Source organism: Ammospiza caudacuta, chromosome 21 (genome assembly GCF_027887145.1).
Source record: "Ammospiza caudacuta isolate bAmmCau1 chromosome 21, bAmmCau1.pri, whole genome shotgun sequence".
Lineage (NCBI taxonomy): Eukaryota > Metazoa > Chordata > Aves > Passeriformes > Passerellidae > Ammospiza > Ammospiza caudacuta.
This window is the reverse complement of record NC_080613.1, coordinates 2,451,414-2,472,124: the sequence shown is the minus strand read 5'-3', so window position 1 is coordinate 2,472,124 and position 20,711 is coordinate 2,451,414. Positions and strand designations below refer to the sequence as shown.

At 42.1% G+C, this 20,711-nt stretch overlaps 1 protein-coding gene and 1 long non-coding RNA gene across 2 annotated transcripts; both read left to right on the top strand.

The window, feature by feature from the left end:
* The first annotated feature begins 7,678 nt into the window (after positions 1 to 7,678).
* On the top strand, positions 7,679 to 8,780 carry LOC131567013 (uncharacterized). Its single transcript, XR_009275611.1, has 3 exons — positions 7,679 to 7,774; positions 8,051 to 8,163; positions 8,647 to 8,780. It is a non-coding gene; the product is annotated as an uncharacterized LOC131567013 (long non-coding RNA).
* Positions 8,781 to 9,268: 488 nt separating this feature from the next.
* On the top strand, positions 9,269 to 19,144 carry CCDC187 (coiled-coil domain containing 187). Its single transcript, XM_058818376.1, has 11 exons — positions 9,269 to 9,368; positions 9,488 to 9,675; positions 10,411 to 10,498; positions 11,260 to 11,474; positions 12,619 to 12,799; positions 12,975 to 13,137; positions 13,858 to 16,193; positions 16,556 to 16,897; positions 17,237 to 17,377; positions 17,790 to 17,915; positions 18,193 to 19,144. Exons 1-11 carry the CDS (start codon positions 9,297 to 9,299, stop codon positions 18,376 to 18,378), a joined length of 4,038 nt encoding a protein of 1,345 aa, XP_058674359.1. The 5' UTR covers positions 9,269 to 9,296; the 3' UTR covers positions 18,379 to 19,144.
* The last annotated feature ends 1,567 nt before the right edge of the window (positions 19,145 to 20,711 follow it).

The window sequence follows — 20,711 nt, the reverse complement described above, 5'->3', positions numbered from 1 at the left end:
CACAGTTTGCTGTTTACATGTTTAATTATAGCTCTGAAAACAGCAGCTCGTGCTCATGCAGGAAATCCTGCAGGTGCCTGTTTCCATAAGCAATGTTCCCATTTCATGCCCGGCTGCTCCCCCGTCCACAGGGGAGGCTGGTGGAGGTTTGTTGCTGATGCAAATGAATCACTGATGGGAATTCTCCAAACTGCCAGAAAATGTGTGGGCAATTCCATCTTATTTTGTTTCTGTTACCTCTGTAAGTGGCTACACTCTCTAGAGTCAAAAAAATCATCCTGTTTTTGTTGTAAGTTCGGATTTGAAAGTGCTCTGGGTGGATTCAGGGGCTGGGACAGAGGGTGGTGGCTGGAGAGTCACCTGTAGGATCACAGCTCTGCCTCCTCCTGTGGATTCAGCAGTGCTTTCTGTTCAGTGCAAACCCAAAGAGCCCCATCTGGGAGTTGTGGTGGTTTATGCAGAGCTGGCTGTGTCTGGAGGGCAGGCAATGCTGGCCCCTCCTGTGGAAACCCAGTGTTTTGTGTAGAATCTGCATTGATTTCCACTGATGCCCTTCCCAGGACACAAACCTTGGCATCAGTTTCCCCAAACACAAGAGACCTTTCCCAAGAGCCAAAGAGAACAGTGCCTAAAAAACCATCCCAACACAATTGCAGAGACAAAACTCAGCACATTTAACCAATGAATATTAGAACTGCTTTGTAAGAAATCCCTGTTTCCTCTGTTCTTTCTCTCTCATGTACCTTTTCTCCCACTTTCTGAAGACTACATCCAAGACGCGTTAGTGGAAGCTGTACTAATCGTTTTAGCAGTTTCTGGGTCATGAAAAACAAAGAAAAGCTTATTAACGAGAAAAATGAAATAAGATTTCCCTAAGCTGATTGCTGATAAAAAAAATTCCACGTTCATTTTTCTGTATAAAAAAGAAAACATCTGTCACCATTTCAGTGTCTCAGTGTCCCTGCATGTGGTTCAGCTGAGGTTTGATCAATAAATGCCTATTTTCACACCTTCTTTCTTAATCTTTTTAGCTAAGCTCAGATAGTTGCAGACCAAAACAAAGTAAAATCAGTTAGCTGAGGTCTTCATCTGCAGGACTTGGTGCTGACAATGTTTTGAAATATTAAAGTAAATGTATCACTCCCAGATTTTAGCTGGGCCACAGCCATGCTCAGCACAAGTCCCAGACACACTAGAACAGAGTTCAGGACTTTGTGTTTCTAAACAGATTTCTTTGCCAAGGTTCAGAGCTGGATTGTGCAACCAAGTCTCAACAATGGCACGGATTGTACAATGCAGCCCTCATAAATTAAGCTTCCACACTTGAAGGTTGTTGTTTGTATTTGCCACCAGGTTGAAAAATATCAGCTCTTTCAGAGCAGCAATTAGAGTAGGTAAAAATGAGTGTGTTAGCTTTCCTGACAGCATCCAGGTACGAGACAGGAGATTTTGTTCGTTGCCAGGTATGAGTTCTCAGGGAACCTTTTGTTTCCATTTGACAAAATGTAATAGTTCTGTTAAAACGAAATAACCTTTTTTTGTTAAGTTCAAAAGATTGCTTTATACACATCTCAAAACCATAGTAATTGTTGTTGTTACCTTGATGCAGCCCGCAGGGAGAGCTCACGGCACGGAGGGATCAGTGTGGATGTGAGACTGTTTTGAAAGTTCAGAACCAAGAGGAAATGGCCAGCCCATCTCCTGGAGAGAGCCTGAGCATCTGGGACAGCCTGAGCTTCCAGCCCTCTGCCACTCTGAGCACTGAGCAGCACTTGGGTAAGGTGGCATCTCCCACAGGGTCACTCAGTGCCCTCCCAGAGTATTTCTTGTGCTGTGGCAATAGAATGAACAGTTCCTCATTGCAACAGAATTCTTGATGATCGTTCTGGCTAGGGCTGAAAAATCTTCTGGGGTGAGGGGGAATTTCAAATAGATGGTTCTCTTCCAGATTTTGAAGGTGAAAAAGGGGTGCATGAAAAGTTGTCCTCTCAACATTCATGCACAATCAAAGAGATTATATTGGAATGTTATTAAAATTGCATAAAATGCATAGAAGCTCCTTGCTTTTTCCATGCTGTGCTGCCACAGGTGTGAATTCAGCTCACAGTCACAGCTACAGGTGGAACAAACCCCATTTAGCTCAGAGACATTTCCAGCTTCATCTGAAGGTCTCTGGGAGCCTTACAATTAACTCTTAATAATTACCCTGTCCGAGCAGTGTGGGATATTGTCCTGCTTGGACAGCAAGGGACAGGCACAGGACATGGGCAGGGTGCAGGGGGAATGGAGGGATGTGCTGCAGGGTGCCCGGGCCATGGAGCAGAGGTTTGCACAGAAACGGGGAAAGTTTGTGGCTGAAAGGGTTAAAAGCCGACCAGTAGCGTGCAGACCGCTCTGTCTGAGGAGATCTCTGCCTGCTCCCACCAAACAGGAGCAGATGGTGCATTGTTTTAAGGGCTTTTTCGAGACAAAAGAACAAGATCAGATAACCTTTCCTCAAAGAGGGTACTTACAAAAAGCCTTTGCTCTTATTAAGGATTCTTCATTGTTTTCCTCACAACATTTTATACATCATATTGGATTCTGGGGTGGTGGAGAAGCCAGCATTGTTTACTGTGCTTCTCCTCCCCCCAGGCACCAGGAGGGCATCTTAGAGATTGGGCAGCAAGGCTGTTGTCTGAAGTGTTTTTTCCTAAGCGAAAGACAACCTATTTATTTACTATTAATAACTGAGGGCCCCAATTCTGCAAGGCCCAGCCACCCACTATTCACCACAGGAACAATGGGAGCTGCTGCCTCCTGTCTGTGCCAGGAGAAACCTTCCCTTCCCTGAGCATTTGCAGGAGCTGCCAGCCCACGGCTGGACTGGGAGCAGCACTGCCACCATGGCCACAGGAGGCACAGAGCTGTCGTGCTCAGCACAAAGTGGGTTTGAAATATGGGTCACAAGTGGCTCTGTCACCCCCCAGAGCAGGGATGGGGCGTTCAGACTCGAGGCTGCATTGTCTGCTCAAGGCATCACCCAGCAGTGGCTCTGTCCTTTCATGGGACACAGGAGTCACCGTGCACACGCAACACAATGAGGTGTAATTGTACAGCTGCTGCCAAATGCAATATTTACCTTTCAGAGGGACACACACATCGCCTGGCCACCCACTGGTGTGCCAAAGAAAGATTTTCTGTAGTAAACACACTTGGCAAAATAACAAATTCCATTTCAAACACCTTAAAACAGAGAGAAGATGATATTCACAAGATATTTGCTTACTGCCTGGGGTAAGACAGTGAACTTGTCCTGAATTGTTGAAATTTCTTTTTAAATACAGCCAGTATAAAACCCAGAATTGCAAATCCTATAAGCTCATGCTGTGGTGAGCAAAAACTGTCTCCACAGGTAATGTTGGGAAGTATTTCACATTGCGCTTACATGAATTTCTCATCAGTTTAGGCACAAAATTTGGTATAAGCAATGAGCTGATAAGGAAGGGCTTTGCATTTTGCACTACTATGTAAAATCTTTCTGTCATTCCTGCCCAGCCACCAGGGCTGTCCCACAGGGAGCTGAGGAGATGAGCTGTACTTTCCTTGCTACTCCAGCATGTCCTCTGAATACCGCTCATAGTACCCATATTTCTGTATTTCTATTAAATAAGAGAACTATATGATTTTTAAAAATCCCAACATTTTGCCCATGCCCCTTCCTACAGTCTAGGGAAGAGCTTTTGAGCTGGATTGGACTGAATGAGCCAGAAATCTCATTTCATCAGATCAGACTTTTTGTTTCCTTTTCTTTTGTATCTGAGAGATATCAACATTTAAGCTGAAACTAATTGTTTATAAAGTATTTTCTAAATGTTGAAGATTAATCAAGGCTGGTGCTTTAAAGTAGTTTGCACCAGGAAAGCAAATGGAATGTTTTCCATTGTTCTGGAAATGCAGAATTTTAACCTGAACTACAAGGAAAATGTATTTATATGTATCATCTTTCCCCTAAACTGCTGATTGACTTATTTTCTTGTATCACTAGAGGGAGCTGCCTTCTTGCTTCTAGAAGAGGGAGAAATTATGAAATAAGCGGAATAAGCACAGAAATGTTATCAGCCTGGCTTCAGCTAACTGTGTTTTGATGGAGAGTGTTGAGCTGAGGCAGCTCTTTGTGTTCCCTCCCAAATCCTGGCTGTGTTTTGTAATTCCCTCAGCTCCAGGGAGCTCCAGCCCTGCCTTCAGCATCTCTGGAGCTGTCTGCAATGATGTTGTCACTGACTGAGAGAGTTTACAATAACTGATGAGGAGCACAAGGAGCATTCCACAGAAATTCAGGATTCTGGTTAGGTCTGGGTTCAGGCTCAGCTCTGTTGCTATCCTGAGCCAAGAGCTGCCCTGCAGCTCCTTGTGACAAGGGGCAACAGCAGGGAGAGGCCCTGCCATGTGCTGCAACATCTGGCTGGGAGCTGAACCCAGGCCAGCCCTCCACACCAGAGGATTTAGACATAAATACAAAATATGCAGAGCACAGGAGCAGCACAGGCCACATTAATCCCCTTGTTTGGTAAGCAGCCACTCTCCAGTGCCAAGTGGAATACCAGACATGTTCAGAGAGGAGAGAAGGACCTGACCCAGCAGCTGTGGAGATACAGATTCTCCAAGGTACTCCAGAGTGCAGCTCAGCCCGTGGATTTCCTGAGGCAGCAGGCAGAGCCTTCACATTGAGAGCCTTTTGCTTGGGGATTGCTTGTGGTCTTGTGAAGGGCCAAACTGCCCTCTGTGATCAGATTTTACCAAACCTCTTTTCTTCCTCCCCTTTTACCTGTCATCACTGCAGGTGCTTTCCTGCACAGAGAGTGCTGAAGTCTGGGTGCTATTTCCCCTGCCCTGTAATAATAAAGCAACTGAGCTAACATGGTCATTTGGAGAGGGGAAGGACTACCCAAGTGGGGGATAAGGAGAAATTCCTTCTGGATCTGCTGCTCCACTCCACAGCTGGACACTTTACACCCCATATTCCTACACCTCCAGGCAGTAATGCAGACAAAGTCGTGCTTACAGTAAAGTTGCAGCTATGTCTTTTTATAATAACTGGGTTGCTCTGATTGCTGACATGTGCAGAAAGAGAAAAAGCTGTCCTTGAGTACAGCAGCAGTAAATGCTTCTGCCTTGCTTCAAGTGATTAGAAAAATGAGACTTTTAGCCTGGCTTTTTTAATTATATGTCAGGGAGATTCTACAGGGCTGTGCTGAGATTCTGCAGGTGCAGCGGAAAGTGATTTAATAAATAGCATTTTTTTCACAAGGCTGAGTGTATGCACATTGAAGCTATCTGGGTAGGCAGTAAATGCCATTCATCATCACCTAAAAGGATGTGAAGTTTAGCCAGATGGTATTTTCTTTAATGCAGGATGTTGCAACACAAGAAATGCATCTGGAAATAGCCACAATTAGGAAAATTACATTCAAAAGAAAGGAAAAGAGATCAAAACAAACTTTTTAATCACTTTGAGGTCAATACCATGTTGGGCTTTGGTCAGAATAACAAGAGAACTGTTCAGTTTGAGGCATAAATTGAAAATATTTGTCAGATTTTAAATTATATCCTAATAGATGATCATATTTCTGACTGGCCCAGATATTAGTACTAAAAGTTACTCAGACAACACAGCATCAATAAACATAGCTTGTAACTTTTTTTCTAGAATGACCTTAGTTGTTAGTATTGAAGGAGCTTTTGAAAGTGCTGTCTGCAGACCCACGGAAGAATTGTTCACTTGTCTTTTTTTCTATTGCATTGCTTAAAACCATGAATAAAACTTCCCTACAAAATTCAGCTTTTTCATCCACTTCATTTTCCTAAATAGGTGATTGCACAAAATCATCTCTAGTTAACTATCAGCATTAAGGAGTCTGACTCAGTCCCCAAAATTAGAAAGACTGGCTAAAATGAACATTCTTTCTAAAAAGATGAACTCTTAATTTGGCATGTCTAGATTATTTAGCATGATTTTGCCTTTCCAAACCACCCTCCAAAACCAGGAAAGGCCCATTACCAGAGGAAAGGATGAGATTTCCATCCAGTGTGTCGACACTGAAAAGGAGGGTGTTAAGAGAAGCTTCATAGGAGAAGCCTCCTCCTCCACTGTAGGAGGAAAGTGAAATCTGCAATCAAGCTGTTTATAAAAACAGAGCAGCATTCTAATAGAAAATCTGCACAGGCTCAAAGATTTAATATTTTATTTCACTCACACCCACATAAACACAAAGCCCATCCTGGCATGCAAACAAGCCCACATCTCTGCTCCTTGTGTGTTACAGACCTTCAGTCTGTAAAGCAAAAACAAACTCTGCATGTCATGGGCTTATCCTGCACCATGGGGAAATTTGGATTCAGGTGACCTAGACAGAGACAGAGATTTTATCTCAAGTTTCCAAATCAAACCTATTTCTATTTATGACCCACATTTCCATTCTTTTATGGCTCTGGTTGCTGTGGCAGTGGCACAGCACAGAATAAACACACAACCTGTTTGCATAAGCTGAGCAATTCATCTGAGAAGCTCAAGCAGCCAAGAACATTTCACTGGTAAACAAAATATCAGCTGCACTGTCACACACAGGCAGGGGAGGTGCAGTGAGGAAGTGGCAGTGAAAAAGGTGCACGTGAAGCAAGAGGGGAAACTTCCCCACTTTAAAATGAAAGATTTTTTCCAGGGGTTTGTGTCTCCCTGTGACAAAAGAGAGAGGAAGCAGCCTGCCCATCCCAATGCAGATGGAGGGGACATGCAGGATGCTGCTTGAGTTCCCAAAGTGACCTTTTTTCACCAGGGAAACCTTGTCACAAGGTTGGGAAGTTTTTCTTTTGTACCCAGTGACTCTGATCCTGTTGGTGCAGCAAGGGAGCAGCAGGACCAAGAGGGACAAAAACCCACACCGAAATTCAGGCTTAGAACAGGAATTGTTCCTCATTCCTCTCTCCTTAAGTCCTGACAGTTCTCAATACTTGCAGAACTTTATGCTCACACATTTCTTGACAGGATGTATGTACTGACATTTTCTTTCTACAGTTATGGTGGAAGAGGTAAATGTATGCAAAGAAGTTATTTCAGTAATAAAGGCAGATGTCAGATTTGGGAGGCTTCCAAAAATAGGCCCAGGGAGGATTCAAAAGGAAAATGCAGTTGGAACAATGTACACATTCCCCTTGTGATGATCCCCTAAACTTCTGCAGGTGAGGGAGATTTTGGTGACATAGAGGTGGAGGACAAACACAGGAGACACCTGGACATTTTGAGTCAAACCTCCTTACTACTGGCTCACAAACTGAAGGTCAGTGGGAAACCTGTGTAATGAGCATAGGGAATTCCAGTTCTGCTGTCCCAGGGGAAAAGGTGCTCCCTATCCCCAGAGTCAGGTGTGCTTGGGCCATAATCAGTTGGCATCAGCTGCCCTGAGTCAGGTTTATAAACCCTATGGACTATAAAGGTGAGGTGCCAGGCCTGTTTGCTGTTTGGAGACCTCAGTGTAGCTCTTGTGGGTAAGAGGAGGTTGCTGTACTTGCCCAGGGCAGCAGGACCTGGCTGTGCAGCTCCTGTCCTGCCCTTTGCCCCCCAGCTCTCAGGTGTTGTGTCACCTGATTGAAGATACCATTTGTAATGTGTCACTTCCTAACGCAGCTCCAGCAGCAGCAGCGCAAACATCGGCTTCTGGTGCTGAGGGAGAAGGCAAAGCAAGAGGTTGAGGAAAGCCACAGGTTTCTGAGGGGCCTGCTGCAGCTCAGTTCTGAGGTAAGTTATGATCTCAGACCCTGGGTTACACCTCCAGGCCCCAGCTCTCGTGAGAGCAGTTCTAAGCACAGCAATTTGTGAGCTGCTGTAGCACCTTACAACATATCCACAGAGTTTTCTCCCAGCCCATTAATTAATCAGCTCTTCAGGAATTGTTGGCATAGGAAAAGCATTATCTACAACCAGAAGCTCTCCAAAAAAGATGAGGAAAAAAGGTTTAAATGTTTTGGTTTTCAAATAGATCACTGAGGCATGTGGCAATTTGTGTGTGTGCAGGACAGCAGGAACTCCAAAGGCAGTGATCCTCCTGTGACAAGACCTGACCACACAGAGCAGACACACAGAGGACACTGGCTGGAAGGTGACCTTGCTGCTGGCAGCTACAGGAGGTAGGCTACAGTGAGGCACTCCAAGGATTTGGTCTGTGGTTTGATTATATTAATATTTTGGGACACTAAAGTAATTGCTATATAGTGTTTTTAACTCTATTTATGCCCAAACTACAGCTTTCCAATGTTGTGAGAGTGCTTGCACTTTTAAAAAAGTAGAAACCCCTCTGAAACTTGTGTGAAAAGTATAATTTTCTTCATTTTGCTGTACTATCATACCATTGATATAAATTAGAATATTGTATGTGCATTTTTAAAGTTCATTTAAAGTGGCATAAAAACTTGAATTGCTTCCAGAGTCTTATGGATGCAATTACTACAAAGGCACCTTTGCACAGGTAAAACTTTCAGTACCACATGAAAATGAGCAGCATTCTGGTTTGAAAAGATTCAATCTCTGTGGAGGACTTGGCTGTGAAAGTAAGGAATTGAAATAATGTTTCTGACTGCAGTAAGAAAATATTTCCCTTTTCTTACCTTCAGTGATCAAGAGATGGGTTCACTGAGACACTCTGCATTGAAGATAGAAAGAGATCCCAATCCAGTGGATCCCAAAATATTGGGAGAAAGAAAACCTTTAGGAGGAGGAGGTTCATGTTGCCCAGTGCTTCAAGGAGGTGAACATGACATTAAAGGATTTAGTGGTATTGGGGAAATGCCCCATTCAACCTGGCCTGGAACACAGTTTTCTAGCTAATTTTGAAAATTTTGACCTCAATATTTATGTTCATTATGCATATTTGAGCTATGGCTATCTTCCTTTGTACTCCTGGCCCTTCTAAGACAGTCTTGTTGGGAGCTGAGAGTTATTTACCCTATTGATGGGTTCTTTTCTAAATTTCCATTATTTCACTTCTAAGGGAAGTTGATGTCCACACCTTGCTCCTGGAAGTGAACAGCTGAGGGATGACTCCTCCAGCTCCTGCTGAGGGCAGTGCATGGGCTTGGCTGACAAATATTTGCCAAAGGCACCTTGAGTTCAGAAATGGGTGTTAACTTGTACTGGGAGAGTTGTTTTTTGTGTCTTTTCCTTTCAGATACTTTATTTTTGGTGACATTAACTCTTTGCCTTGGGGTCTCTGCCAGCAGATCACAGGCACAGCCATCACACCTCGAATCTGTTGTCACCTTGGATGAATCTGCCCCATGGGGAGACCTGGGACAGCTCTGGGGACAGCAGTGACCAGGCCAGCTCCAACAGCCAGGTAACACCAGCTCTTGAAACAGTCTGAGGAGCGTTCCTCTCTATGGGTTGGTTTTTTTGGTTTTATTCCCTCCATCAAACTGTTCACCTGATGATGCCGATACTCTGCTCTGTCCCCAGTGGAGCGCAACCATTCCACGCTTTGGATGTTCCAGCACCTTCCATGGCTCCAGCCTGGCCGTGGTGGAGCAGTGCCTGAGGGCAGAGGAGCTGCGGGCTCGGCACCAGGCAGTGCTGCTGCAGCTCCGGAGGAAGGCTCTGAGGGAGAGGGCCAGGGCCGAGCTGGCCTGGCTGGGCCACCGCAGACGGTGAGGGCACTGCCGCTGGAGGCCTGCTAGGCCAGGACTGCTTTCCCTCCTTTCATGGGAACACAGTAAATGTAAAATCTTCTTAGAAAGCAAGGAGCAAGTAAAAAATTGAGAGGAAAGGAGTCTGCATGGTTTTAGTGTCTCCAGAGCAGAGTTTAGCTTCTATTGGAGCCGCCTCTGTGGTGGTATGACACACCAACTTGATGAGGAGCCCTCAGGGATGGACGGTGAGGGGCGTCCCTCAGCGTAATGAGGATAACGAGCCCTCAGGGACAGTGAGGGACATCCCTTGGCATAGACCAGCTGAGGAGCCCTCAGGGATGGATGGTGAGGGGCATCCCTCAGTGCTAATGAGTATAATGAGCCCTCAGGGACAGTGAGGGATGTCCCCCAGTGCTGACCAGGCTGAGGAGCCCTCAGGGATGGACAGCGTGGGGTGTCCCTCAGCGCTAATGAGGATAACGAGCCCTCAGGGATGGGTAGTGAGGGGTGTCCCTCAGCACTAACCAGCTGAGACACTATAAGGAACGCCCAGTGCTCAGGATACTCCATTTGCCTCAGGAGAGGTCCAGCCACCACAGCCCCAGGGTGGTGAGACGTCTTCTGAGTCCACTGTAACTTTCTGCAGAGTCTTCCATACCTATAGCTGCTTCGAGAGGAGCTTTGCTCCAATCCCATGCATTAAGTCAAGGCATTTAATGATCTGACTCTGATTCTTATCCTTGTGATCTCCAGTGTTCTGGAAAACCTGCAGGATAATACAGGAGCCTCTGCCATGGCAGCAAAACAGCACAAAGTCCTGATGGAGCTGAAATGGGAGCAGGTAATGCTGCAGTGAGAGGAGCTGGCATTCATCTCATATCCATAGGGAGGATGCAGCACAGGGAGGTGTCTGGAGTTGCTGGAACAAGTGGGGGTTGTGTTTAAAAAAAAAAACAAACCACTTTGCATCCATTATTCTGCATGTTTCCTACATACCCACAGTGAGGTGGCTTTTGTGCCAAAGTCAGCAGTCTGTAAATCTTGGATAAAAGAAAACATCTTTTTTTTTTTCTCTTCTGCTACCTCACTGTTATTGTGGATTTTTCTATTTATGCCATAACAAACAGGTCATATAATGTAGGTTTCCACTGATTTATGCTTGTGATGTTGAAATATATTAAATTAATCTGACAGCTAATTTTATAGTCTTGGTTATTCCACTATGATAGGTTCATAATTACACTTAGTAGTCAGAAAATTTCTGTCCTGCTCCTTATGTAGTTGAGCCTCTCATTTGAGTAAAAGAATTCCTACTGCAAACCAAAGTACCCTGTAGTTTTGAATGATCTGAAGACAATTGATTTCTAAAGGCCTTGCCACTTGGGACCCCATAAAAACATCCCTTTACCTGTCATCAGTTTTCACACGTGAAAGCCCTGTTGAAAAATAAAACTGCAAATTTTTTATAAAAAAGGAAACTATCGTATTTTCAGGGTATTTTGGGATTAATAGGGCCCTATGTGAAAAAACATTATACATACTAAGTATAGCTCTTCATTATTTTCACTATGTTATGCACCTTTCTTTCTCTGCTTTGTGTAGGCAGAAATCCAGCACCTGAAAAACATCCACAGGGCAGCCCATCAGGAAAGGAAGCTTTTATTAAAGCAGCAGAGAGAAATCTTAATGATGCAGCATTCAACAGCACAACTCCAGGAAAAGCTGCACAGTTTGGCTGGAGAGCAGGAGGTTGTGAAGTCAGGGAGTAAAGACAATTGTGTCCAGCTAAAGCATAAAAGGAGCAAGAAATATGAGGGGTAAGTAAAAACTTTCTCAGTGATTGCTGAAGGTGAGAGTAAATCCAGTGGAGAAGATGGAGACAGGCATGTCCTAGATAATGGTGTGAGCTTTAGATACTCCAAAGAGGGAGTGTATAATGATAAATTTTTCCAACTTCTGTGTTCAAGCAGTTGATAAATCAAGATCACTGCTTATCATTCTGTCTCAAATGGTGAATTCCTCAGGGCACCTTCAATGATGCCACACAACTGCTAATGATAGTTCATGCTTTCATGGTGGCTTTTAACTACAAACCCAAACACTTAGCAACTATATATTAATTAGGCTTCACAATACCCATATGGAATGAGTAGAAATGTATTGATTTAATTGGGGGAATTCACTCCTTTGTCACTCTCTGGCTCTGAGCCTCTGGATCACTCAGCCCCTCAGAGCTGGTCTGTGCTTCACTGAGGATTTAACCAGAGAAGGATTTTGGAATACACAGGGCTAAATTTTAGGCTTAAACTGAAGCACAGAGGTGTCATGTAAAATCCTACAGTGAGCTCTCATTCAGGAGTTTAGTCAGACTGAGAAATCCCCATCCTGCTGTTCCCCAGGAGCATCCCTGTCTGCTTCCTGCTGGGCTGCAGGAGCTGAGCACTGTGAATGAGAACCCCACAGCATCCACGCTGCTCAGAACAAAAATCTACTTTGCTTCAGGAAGAGAAAAAGCAGTTAAAGACATATATTTATCAATGTGAATTAAAACCCCCTTTCATTCAGTGTTACCCAGAGCTTTAGCAGGGTGGTGAGTCAGGTTTGTGCATTTACTTAAGTCCCCACAGGGGAAGGCTTTCAAATAAATCCCAGCATGGAACTGATCTATAATTCATGGTGTTATTGATTACAAGTCAGAGAAATCTTTAAAAGGTTTCTTGGCTGTGCTTTCACTTCTTATTACTGACAAGGCTGCTCGTAGGAGAACAGTGAATATTGGTGTCAGTCTGGAGCAGCCAGAGGCTGTGGAATCAAATGCACCCAAATTCTGGCTGCTTGTCCATAGATCTCTGTCCTGTGCAGGAGTGCAGAGTGGTGATTATGCTATTTATCCACCTGCATGGGTGTGTTCATGTTTTATACTGATCAGGAACAAAGCATTCCATGTCTAACTCTTTACAGCTTTTCTACTGAGAACAAGGAATCACTGGTACAACACCAGAAACAGGTGGAGGAGTTGCCAGGTTTGGAGCAGTCCCTTAATGCTCAGGATGTTTTCCTACCTCTGGAACCTACAAATTCAGCTGGAATGGAACCTATTGCCACACTTTTTACAAGAAAAGGCCAGAAGTGTGTATTTCTGGTAAGGATCTCTGGAATTCCATTCATGCCTAAAGAAAGGGTGCCCCAGATTGTATTTCCCTTAATATAGGACCAACACAGGACTCATTTGGCACTTAAGAACAGGAAGCCAAAATAGGTGTGTTGGTTATTTTCCTTAAAACATTAACTCTGTCTACTAAATGTTTACTTTTTAGGAATCTGCGCTGGAGGAAAAGGCACTTCTTTCAAACCCTGATCCTAAAGATAATGAAGATCTTAATCCATGTGGCAGAAAAAACCCAGTGAAAGGCTTGGGGATGCTTCCTACTTGGTGTAACTTATGCCTGGTTCAGGAGGAAAACACTCTTGAAGGAACAGGTCAATCATATTTAATGCTATTATGTCCAATCTGTTTCAACTACTTCAATCAAATTTTAATCCAGACAGAAAGAGAGACAATCTTCTCATTTATTACCAAGGTGTCTTGCTCACTATAGCCAATGTATAAATCACTGCTGGGCAAGATGGTGGGGATCTCTCAGAGGTTTATTAAGAGATCTGATTATACTGCTTCCCCAGAACGAAATCATAATTTACTCTGATTGTGTCATTAACAATTTGCTCTCTTTTGATACAGTTTTTCAAGAATTTAAGGCTGTTCTTTTAAAAAGAACATAGATCAGTTGAAGATAGACTTGGACAGGACATGCTGGAGTTATTTTTGTTTCCAGGTTTTATCCTCAGCTCATATTTCTTACTTTCAGTAGGACAGGTGAAAAATAAAACTGTCTGTTTATATATGAGTCAGTTATATCATTTACATAGTTCTGGATATGCATGATTTCTGTAATATAAACATTTACATATTGTGGCAGTATTTCCTATTTCTGTCATTTTTCTAATGAACCATCTTTCTGTGTTTCATAGAATATCCTGATTTGGAAGGGACCCACAAGGATCATAAAGTCCAGCTCCTAATTTACTCCTAGATAGAATAGTGAGGAGCATGATAGATTTGAGTGTCCTATCAGCAAGCTCTTCTATAAAATATTTTTCTTTTAAGTGATGATTTAAAAAAAATTCTTTTAAATGTTCCAGTTAAAGAAGTGGAAGTGCCTGTCCCTTCTGAGATCCATCAGGTGGATGCCAGTCAGTGTTTGAAGCATTTGGACCATATTTCTCCTGAAGCTTCTGATGAACGAAATTTAGAAGGATTTTCTGAGGGATTAACTTCCACCGAATCATTGTCCAGGTCAAATAACTCCTTTTTGCAATGTCAAAGTGCCAAGTCAGACTCTTCTCACTCAGAATTTCAGAAAGTGTCTGCAGTTTGGATCAGCTTCTCAAAAAGTTCCATTTCAGACCCAGAATTTGAGCTGGAGCATGGAGAGGACACAGATGTCAGCGTCCCAGAAGAGTTTGTCTGTGACAGTGGTGATGTGTTTAATATCTCAAAAGAGATGCCAATAGCAATAAGCAATGGAAAGGAAACATCACCTAGTGACAAACACAATGAACGTGAGCTGCCTGAAGATGACAGAGCTGAGACTTCATCTCTGTCCCAGAAATACCCTGGAGATGTGTTGGGTCATGGCTGCACTGAGCTCCTGCTTTCCTTCATCCCAGCAAACAAAGCAAATGTCTCCAGAACCGAGTCAGCACATTGCTCCCAGTCTGAAAACCCTTCTGAGGGAGTGGATGAGCCACACCTGGGTGCCTCACAAAGCTTCAGCAGAAACAAGCCCTGTTCTCAGGAGATCCCAGCACTGGGAAATGATGTAGCTGCCAGCCCTTCGTGCACTGATGCAAACTCCAGCAGTGATAAGGGGCTCCCTCCAGCTGATGAGGATACCTTGTCAGAAATGCTGTGTCCTGTGGGTGAAGTATTGTCCTCTGGAAGTGCTGACTTGCCACCCTATAACAAAAAGGATTTGTCATTTCCAAGTGAAGATCTTCCTCCTCCCCCTTTAGGTGCAGATGCAATGAAAAATTGTGATCCTGCCTCCAGCACGGATGATTTCACATCTCCACTGCAAATGACAGGCTCAGAGTCTGGTCAGGGCATGGATGAAGATCTGTCACTGGAAATGGATGCATTACCCCCATTACCTGATAACACTGTGCCTGAGGAATCTCCCCTGCTCAGTACAGAGACAAGTGGTGCTTTTTCAACCAATGATGGTTGTCTCTCACAACAATCTATTACAGCTCTTTCCAGCTGTTTATCAGAAAACCAGCATGGAGAGCAGGAGATGCCTTTGCAGCATTTGGAGTTTCTGCCTGTGTCAAATACAGATTCTTTTGGTGGAAGTAAGAGTCCTGAATTCCCAATGAAACAATGCAAAGTGTGTGAAAAGCTACCCAGTGCTAAGGAGGACAGTGACGACCCATTATCATCATTTGAAGTTGGGGACAGAGTGTTGGTGAAGCAGAGCCAGCCTGGAACTCTGATGTTCAAAGGCCAGACTCATTTTGGCAGTGGCCACTGGGCTGGAGTTGCACTGGACAAAGCTGAAGGTGACAATGCTGGAACTTATGAAGGGGTGAAGTATTTTGAGTGTGCCCAGCACTGTGGGGTCTTTGTCAGAGCTGATGAGATTTCACACCTCTTTGGGGTTAACAAAAATAGCTCCAGTTACATGGGGAATGAAGACTCTGACTCCTTCCATGATGATGACTCCCTCAAAGGAGACTGCAAATACTCTGGAGATGATGAGCAGAGAGTGGGGTTTGTAGAGGAGAAAGCAGAAGACACAAACAGTGCAGGAGGTTCAGAAGTGAAAGAAAACCAGTCTGGGTTACACAGAGCCTTGCTGTGTGGAACAGGGCAAAAGCTTCCCCATTCCAACCAGTGTAACTGTAATGAATTCCTCTGTCAAAAGAACTTAATGTGCTTGGGATCAGATAAAGAAAAACCAGAACTGGCACAAATAAAACAAACTATATTTGCAGATGCTCTTCCAAAGAAAAGCAAGACAGATGAGGTAAACACAAGCAAAAATATTTGCTGCTTGGTAGAGGATCAGAAAAGAATTAAACTTGCTGATGATATTGCAAGTGAACTCAGTAAAAAACTTCTGTTTGACATTTTAATTGCATTTTCTGAAACAGCTCAACACAAATATAAAAGTGCCTTTGAAAAAGACATGATGAATTATGGCAAAGGCCTGAGGCAAGAAGACAATCAGAAACCATTTCCCCTCAAAGAAAATTCAGTTGCTGCCTTATCTGAGCCATCAGCAAAGGTTTCTGATGTTTCATTGGGTGATTTTGATATGCTTTGCATTCATGGTTGTCACACAGTAACAGACAGAATTGTAACTAAATTTATAGATGATGCAGTTAAAGAATATAAGAAGATTAAAAGAAAACACAGATCAAAAGCAGACAGGATACTTCATTTATCTCCAGAGACTTCTCCAACCACTTTGCCTGTAAGTATAGTGAGAAAGTTTTTATTTCAAGTGCTGGCCCTGAAGCTGGATCTATAAAAGCAAGAATTTGTGTGGCCCAGTTTTTCATCATCCACAGAAATTATATCTATGTTAGGAACCAGATTGCTTACTTCATGTGACCCATTCATTATTTAAGGAATTATTCTGTATCCATTGGATAGTACATGTATGGTCCAAAGAAAAATGGGAGTTCTTGATTGGAATTTTGAATAATACATCAGTAAGCCTTTCTTTGAGCCCATGAATGAAATGGTTTTAAGTGTAACCTTGATCAGTTGCTAATAATCCAAATACCTCTGAAAAGATGGAATATATCTGTCTTTTCTTTTTCTCTCTTGAAGCTCCTTTTAAAAATCCTTGATGCTGGTGTTTTTGGAAGCTCTGAAGATTTTGATCAGCCTAATTCTGACCAAAACCTGCTGATGAGACAGACACAAAAGCAACACTTGTACAAATTAGACCAGTGGCACTCAGCTCCTTGGAAGAAAACTGTGGAAGTTCCTCTTGTGATTCCACATAACAGTTCTTATGTTAAAAATTTGTCTGCATATGCTGTGGAAGAATTATGGACCCCAGAGAACATAAAATCAAATTTCAGGAACATCAACATGCCAAAGTACTTGGAATGTAGTGATCTCCCAGGGAATGATTTGGAAGCAGAGAGCAAGAGGATGTATAATCAGGTATTTTTAAAGCACTAGCTGTTAATTAACTTTTGTAGTGTTCTGGAGGCTGAATCATATTAGCTAATATTTAACGTTATTCCAGTTGCTAACACTAAATATAACTAAAGCAACACTGAAAGGTACTACCAGGAGTATTCTGCAATTTGCTGCTGAATAATTCCAGTAGAATAAGTGTCCTTGTAGAGAATCCAGAGTTTTTCCAGAGTTCCACCATAAGCCCTTGGACACCTGCCCCAGTGTCTGTTTGGGTCTGTTCAGGGAAAGCCAAGTTCCATGGTAAGCTGGGGACTGCAATCCAGTTTTCCTGACTCCAGTATCCTGCTGAGTTTGTTACAGGTTATATTTGATTTGAGCCATGAGTTGCTGTGTGCAGAATATCAAGTGACTGCAAAGACAAATATCTTCCCATGGATGGAAAAAGTGGGATCTCCCTGTTGCAGGCATCTCTGCAGCAGGACAGATGTCAGTGATGTCAAGGTATGTTCTGGCAATGGAAAGAACAGGAACAAGAGTGGAAAGAGCAGAGACTGCAAAAAGAAATGTGAAATATGGGAGGATTATGACAATGTAACTGAGGTGATGGGAGAAGAAACAGTATTACCCTGAAGTGCCTGGATAAATACAGACTGAGCTGATGACTCAAAATATTCCATATGTGTGGAGTTAAGAATGGGAATGGGCCTTTAAACTCTCCTAATTATGACTATTTTGTGTGTAATATCATGATTAAAATGTGTTGGTGGGCCAGTATTGATTGATCAGCTACCTCTAGATCAGCCCCCTAAACTTTGGGATGTTTCTGGACTTAAAGCTGGATCTTCTCACTGGCACCTTCACAGCACCAGAATTCTTATGAGGAGAGTTCTTTTCAGCCTTCTTTATTTTGTAGACGTTTGTTCAGGGTGAAATTATTAAAATAATGAACCTGGAAAGGAATGACTTAGAAATGAAAAGAAAATTCCTGAATATGACCAAGTATGGAAACTGTAAGAGAGACAGAGTGGACCTTATTCTGGTAAGCAGAATTTCCAATGGGGATTTGTGTATTTCCTTTAGATTTAAACTAGAAATTCTCATCCTTCTGTGAGAATCACTTTTACTTAAATTAACTTCAGAAATTACTGCCTTTTAAAATTTGAATTAATAATCCAGTATTTCCAGCTCTTGTGAGTGGCTTAAATTAAATAAATTAATGATACAGATGTAAAGTTGTTGGATTAGGTGCAGTGTCTCAGTACTTTTGAGAAACTCTTCTTTTTGAAGTAAAAAATTGTTTCCATGTTATATTTTAGATCCAAGAGCTTCGCAAAGAAGAATCTCAGTGGACTTTCTATGGTGATGATGAATTAAGAGTGAAGATGAGGATGACTGAAGCCATATTTGATAGCTTGATCCTTGATACAATCAGAGTTCTTAATCAGATTTATCTGAAAAAAGCCTCTTTGACAGGTGACTGTGCACCATCTTTTCTCTTTTAATCCACTGTGGAACTGGTTAAAAGGAGCTTGGAGATGGCTTCAGAGAGCTGGCACAGGGAATGGCAGGACCTGGAGCCAGACAATCAGGTTAAATGTCTATAATTTTGTGCAAATGAGGAAAATACCGATGTGGTGCACTTTAAATTGGAGATTTTTCTATCAGCACCTTCAATTCCTAACAATTAGATGTGTGCCTGTAATTGGGTTATTTATCATGCAATTCACAGGAGCCCATTAAATTTGTACAATATCTAAATGTGGGGTGCTGAGAATGTACTTTAACAGACAAAAGAGAGGCAATCAATACTCTTTTTGTATTGGCAAAACTGGGAAAAAAAAATCAAGATTTTTGACAAGGAAATAGAAGCATTTCCTCAGCATGGTAATTGTTCACAATGTTAATTGCTGTGGTCCCACCTATTTTGTACTGAGAAAATCAAATTTTTGTTAGTTCTTTTTAAAATAAATGCTGTGCAAATATTTCATACTGGAATTCAGAAACTGTTTATTATTGAATAATTGATTGTAAAGAGATCAGATTTTTTCCAATCCTATCCATTCAGAGTGTCTTTCAATAAAATTAAAATCAGGATCAATAAAGATAAATTATAGATAAACTTAAGATTTAAAAATACAATACTTTAAAATCTGCTTGGGGAATAGAAAGACATTTTATATTTGTATTTTTAAATACTGTTGGCTTAATTGTTTTTTGTACTTGTTTTCTGAATAAAATATAACACACATAGCTTATTTTGTTTATTTATTGTCACTGAAATCAGTTAGAATTACAGATTATCTTGTGCACACTGTTTTTCTCAGCAGTGAATGGGTGCATTTTTGTTTTGTTTTGCTGGGCACATTAAACCCTCCCCTGCTTGTTGCCATATGAACAGAAATAAAAAGGCAACTTCTGCCCCCAGCACTTTAACTGGTGATCTTATCCTATAAACTATTTTCATGTCTCTTGTGGTACATTTCCTGGTCTCTGACTTTATCCTCATTGATTAGTTAATCCACAGAAGTTACTTGTTTTCTTGTTGTCAGTTTATAGCAGAATTTAACTCCATTTTTTTCCTCCTGGACTTAGAGGGTTGGATACAATGACAAATCTATAAATTGCAGCACTCTGGCTTTTCAGTTTATTCTCACTCTGGTTTTGCAGCAGCAGGATCTCTGTGTTTGGAATGAAATCTATTAAAAATATCACTTAGATATGAATAAATAGCTGAAGGACTTGTTGGATTTTAGAATTATGTTACAGCTGAGGCAGAGACCCATCAGATTTGCAGTGAGGGCTGTGAGTGAAGCCTGAACCCTCACACAGTGCTCTGCAGGGAAGGGCACAGCTATAAAGAATAAAAAGTGTGTACACAGAACATGTCAGACATATTTAATATCCCCCCCATTCTGTGTTCAAAAGCTGAGATTCTGGCACCCAGATATATTGACCTGTTCACTCAGTGGCAAGGCTTCAATACCAAGATTACTCTCCTTCAAGGTCTAATATTTTGTTTGCCTTGGGTTTGATCAATATTAACCTCCTGGGTCAATAAATCTTGATACTAGCCTCAAGAGGAGTCATTATCTTTCATAGAAAATGATTATTTCTCAGTTAAACCCTACATTTAATTCTCCTGTAATCCATCTCTTTCATCTTCATACATTTAACAACTCTTCTAAATAACATGTGCCCTAAAATATCTTAGGCACTGCAGATTTTTAAAATCCTAATTAGCAGCTGCTACAAGGTTTTTCAATTCTTGGAAGCTGTTGTAGCTCTGCTACTGTAACCATCTATTTTGTTGCTTGTTGTACCCAGAAAAAATAGAGAATACCCTAAAGCTGGGCTGTGATATGAGAAACCATTTAGGTTGAAGCTGTGGATATGGACCAAAAGATATGTGTTTGAACCATTTTAGATTTAATGGTCAAATAAAATAAAGGGTCAGGGAAAAGCAAAAGTAGCAGAATTTTATTCTTGTACTGTTTGTGGGTTGTTGGCCACAAACAATGATGAATTAAGTTCTAACCCTGAACTCCCCTGATGGACCTGAAGTAAGAATTTAAATGCCTTTGTTCCCTGCTTGTTCTTCAAGGATTAAAAGAAGTGTTTGTGAGCAACAGAAGCAAGAATTAACTTTTCAGAGACCTCAGTCTTTCATTATCTGAGTTTTTAAATCCTCTGAAACCCTTCTCTGGGGATGTTGTTGGGTTTCTGCTTCTCATTAAGGTAATGAAAATTCTTGAGCCTGTATTTAGAAATGAAAGGAGACTTCCGTACTGGGCCAGAGTGAAAAGGTGCTAAAATCCATGACTAGTGCTCATCCTGA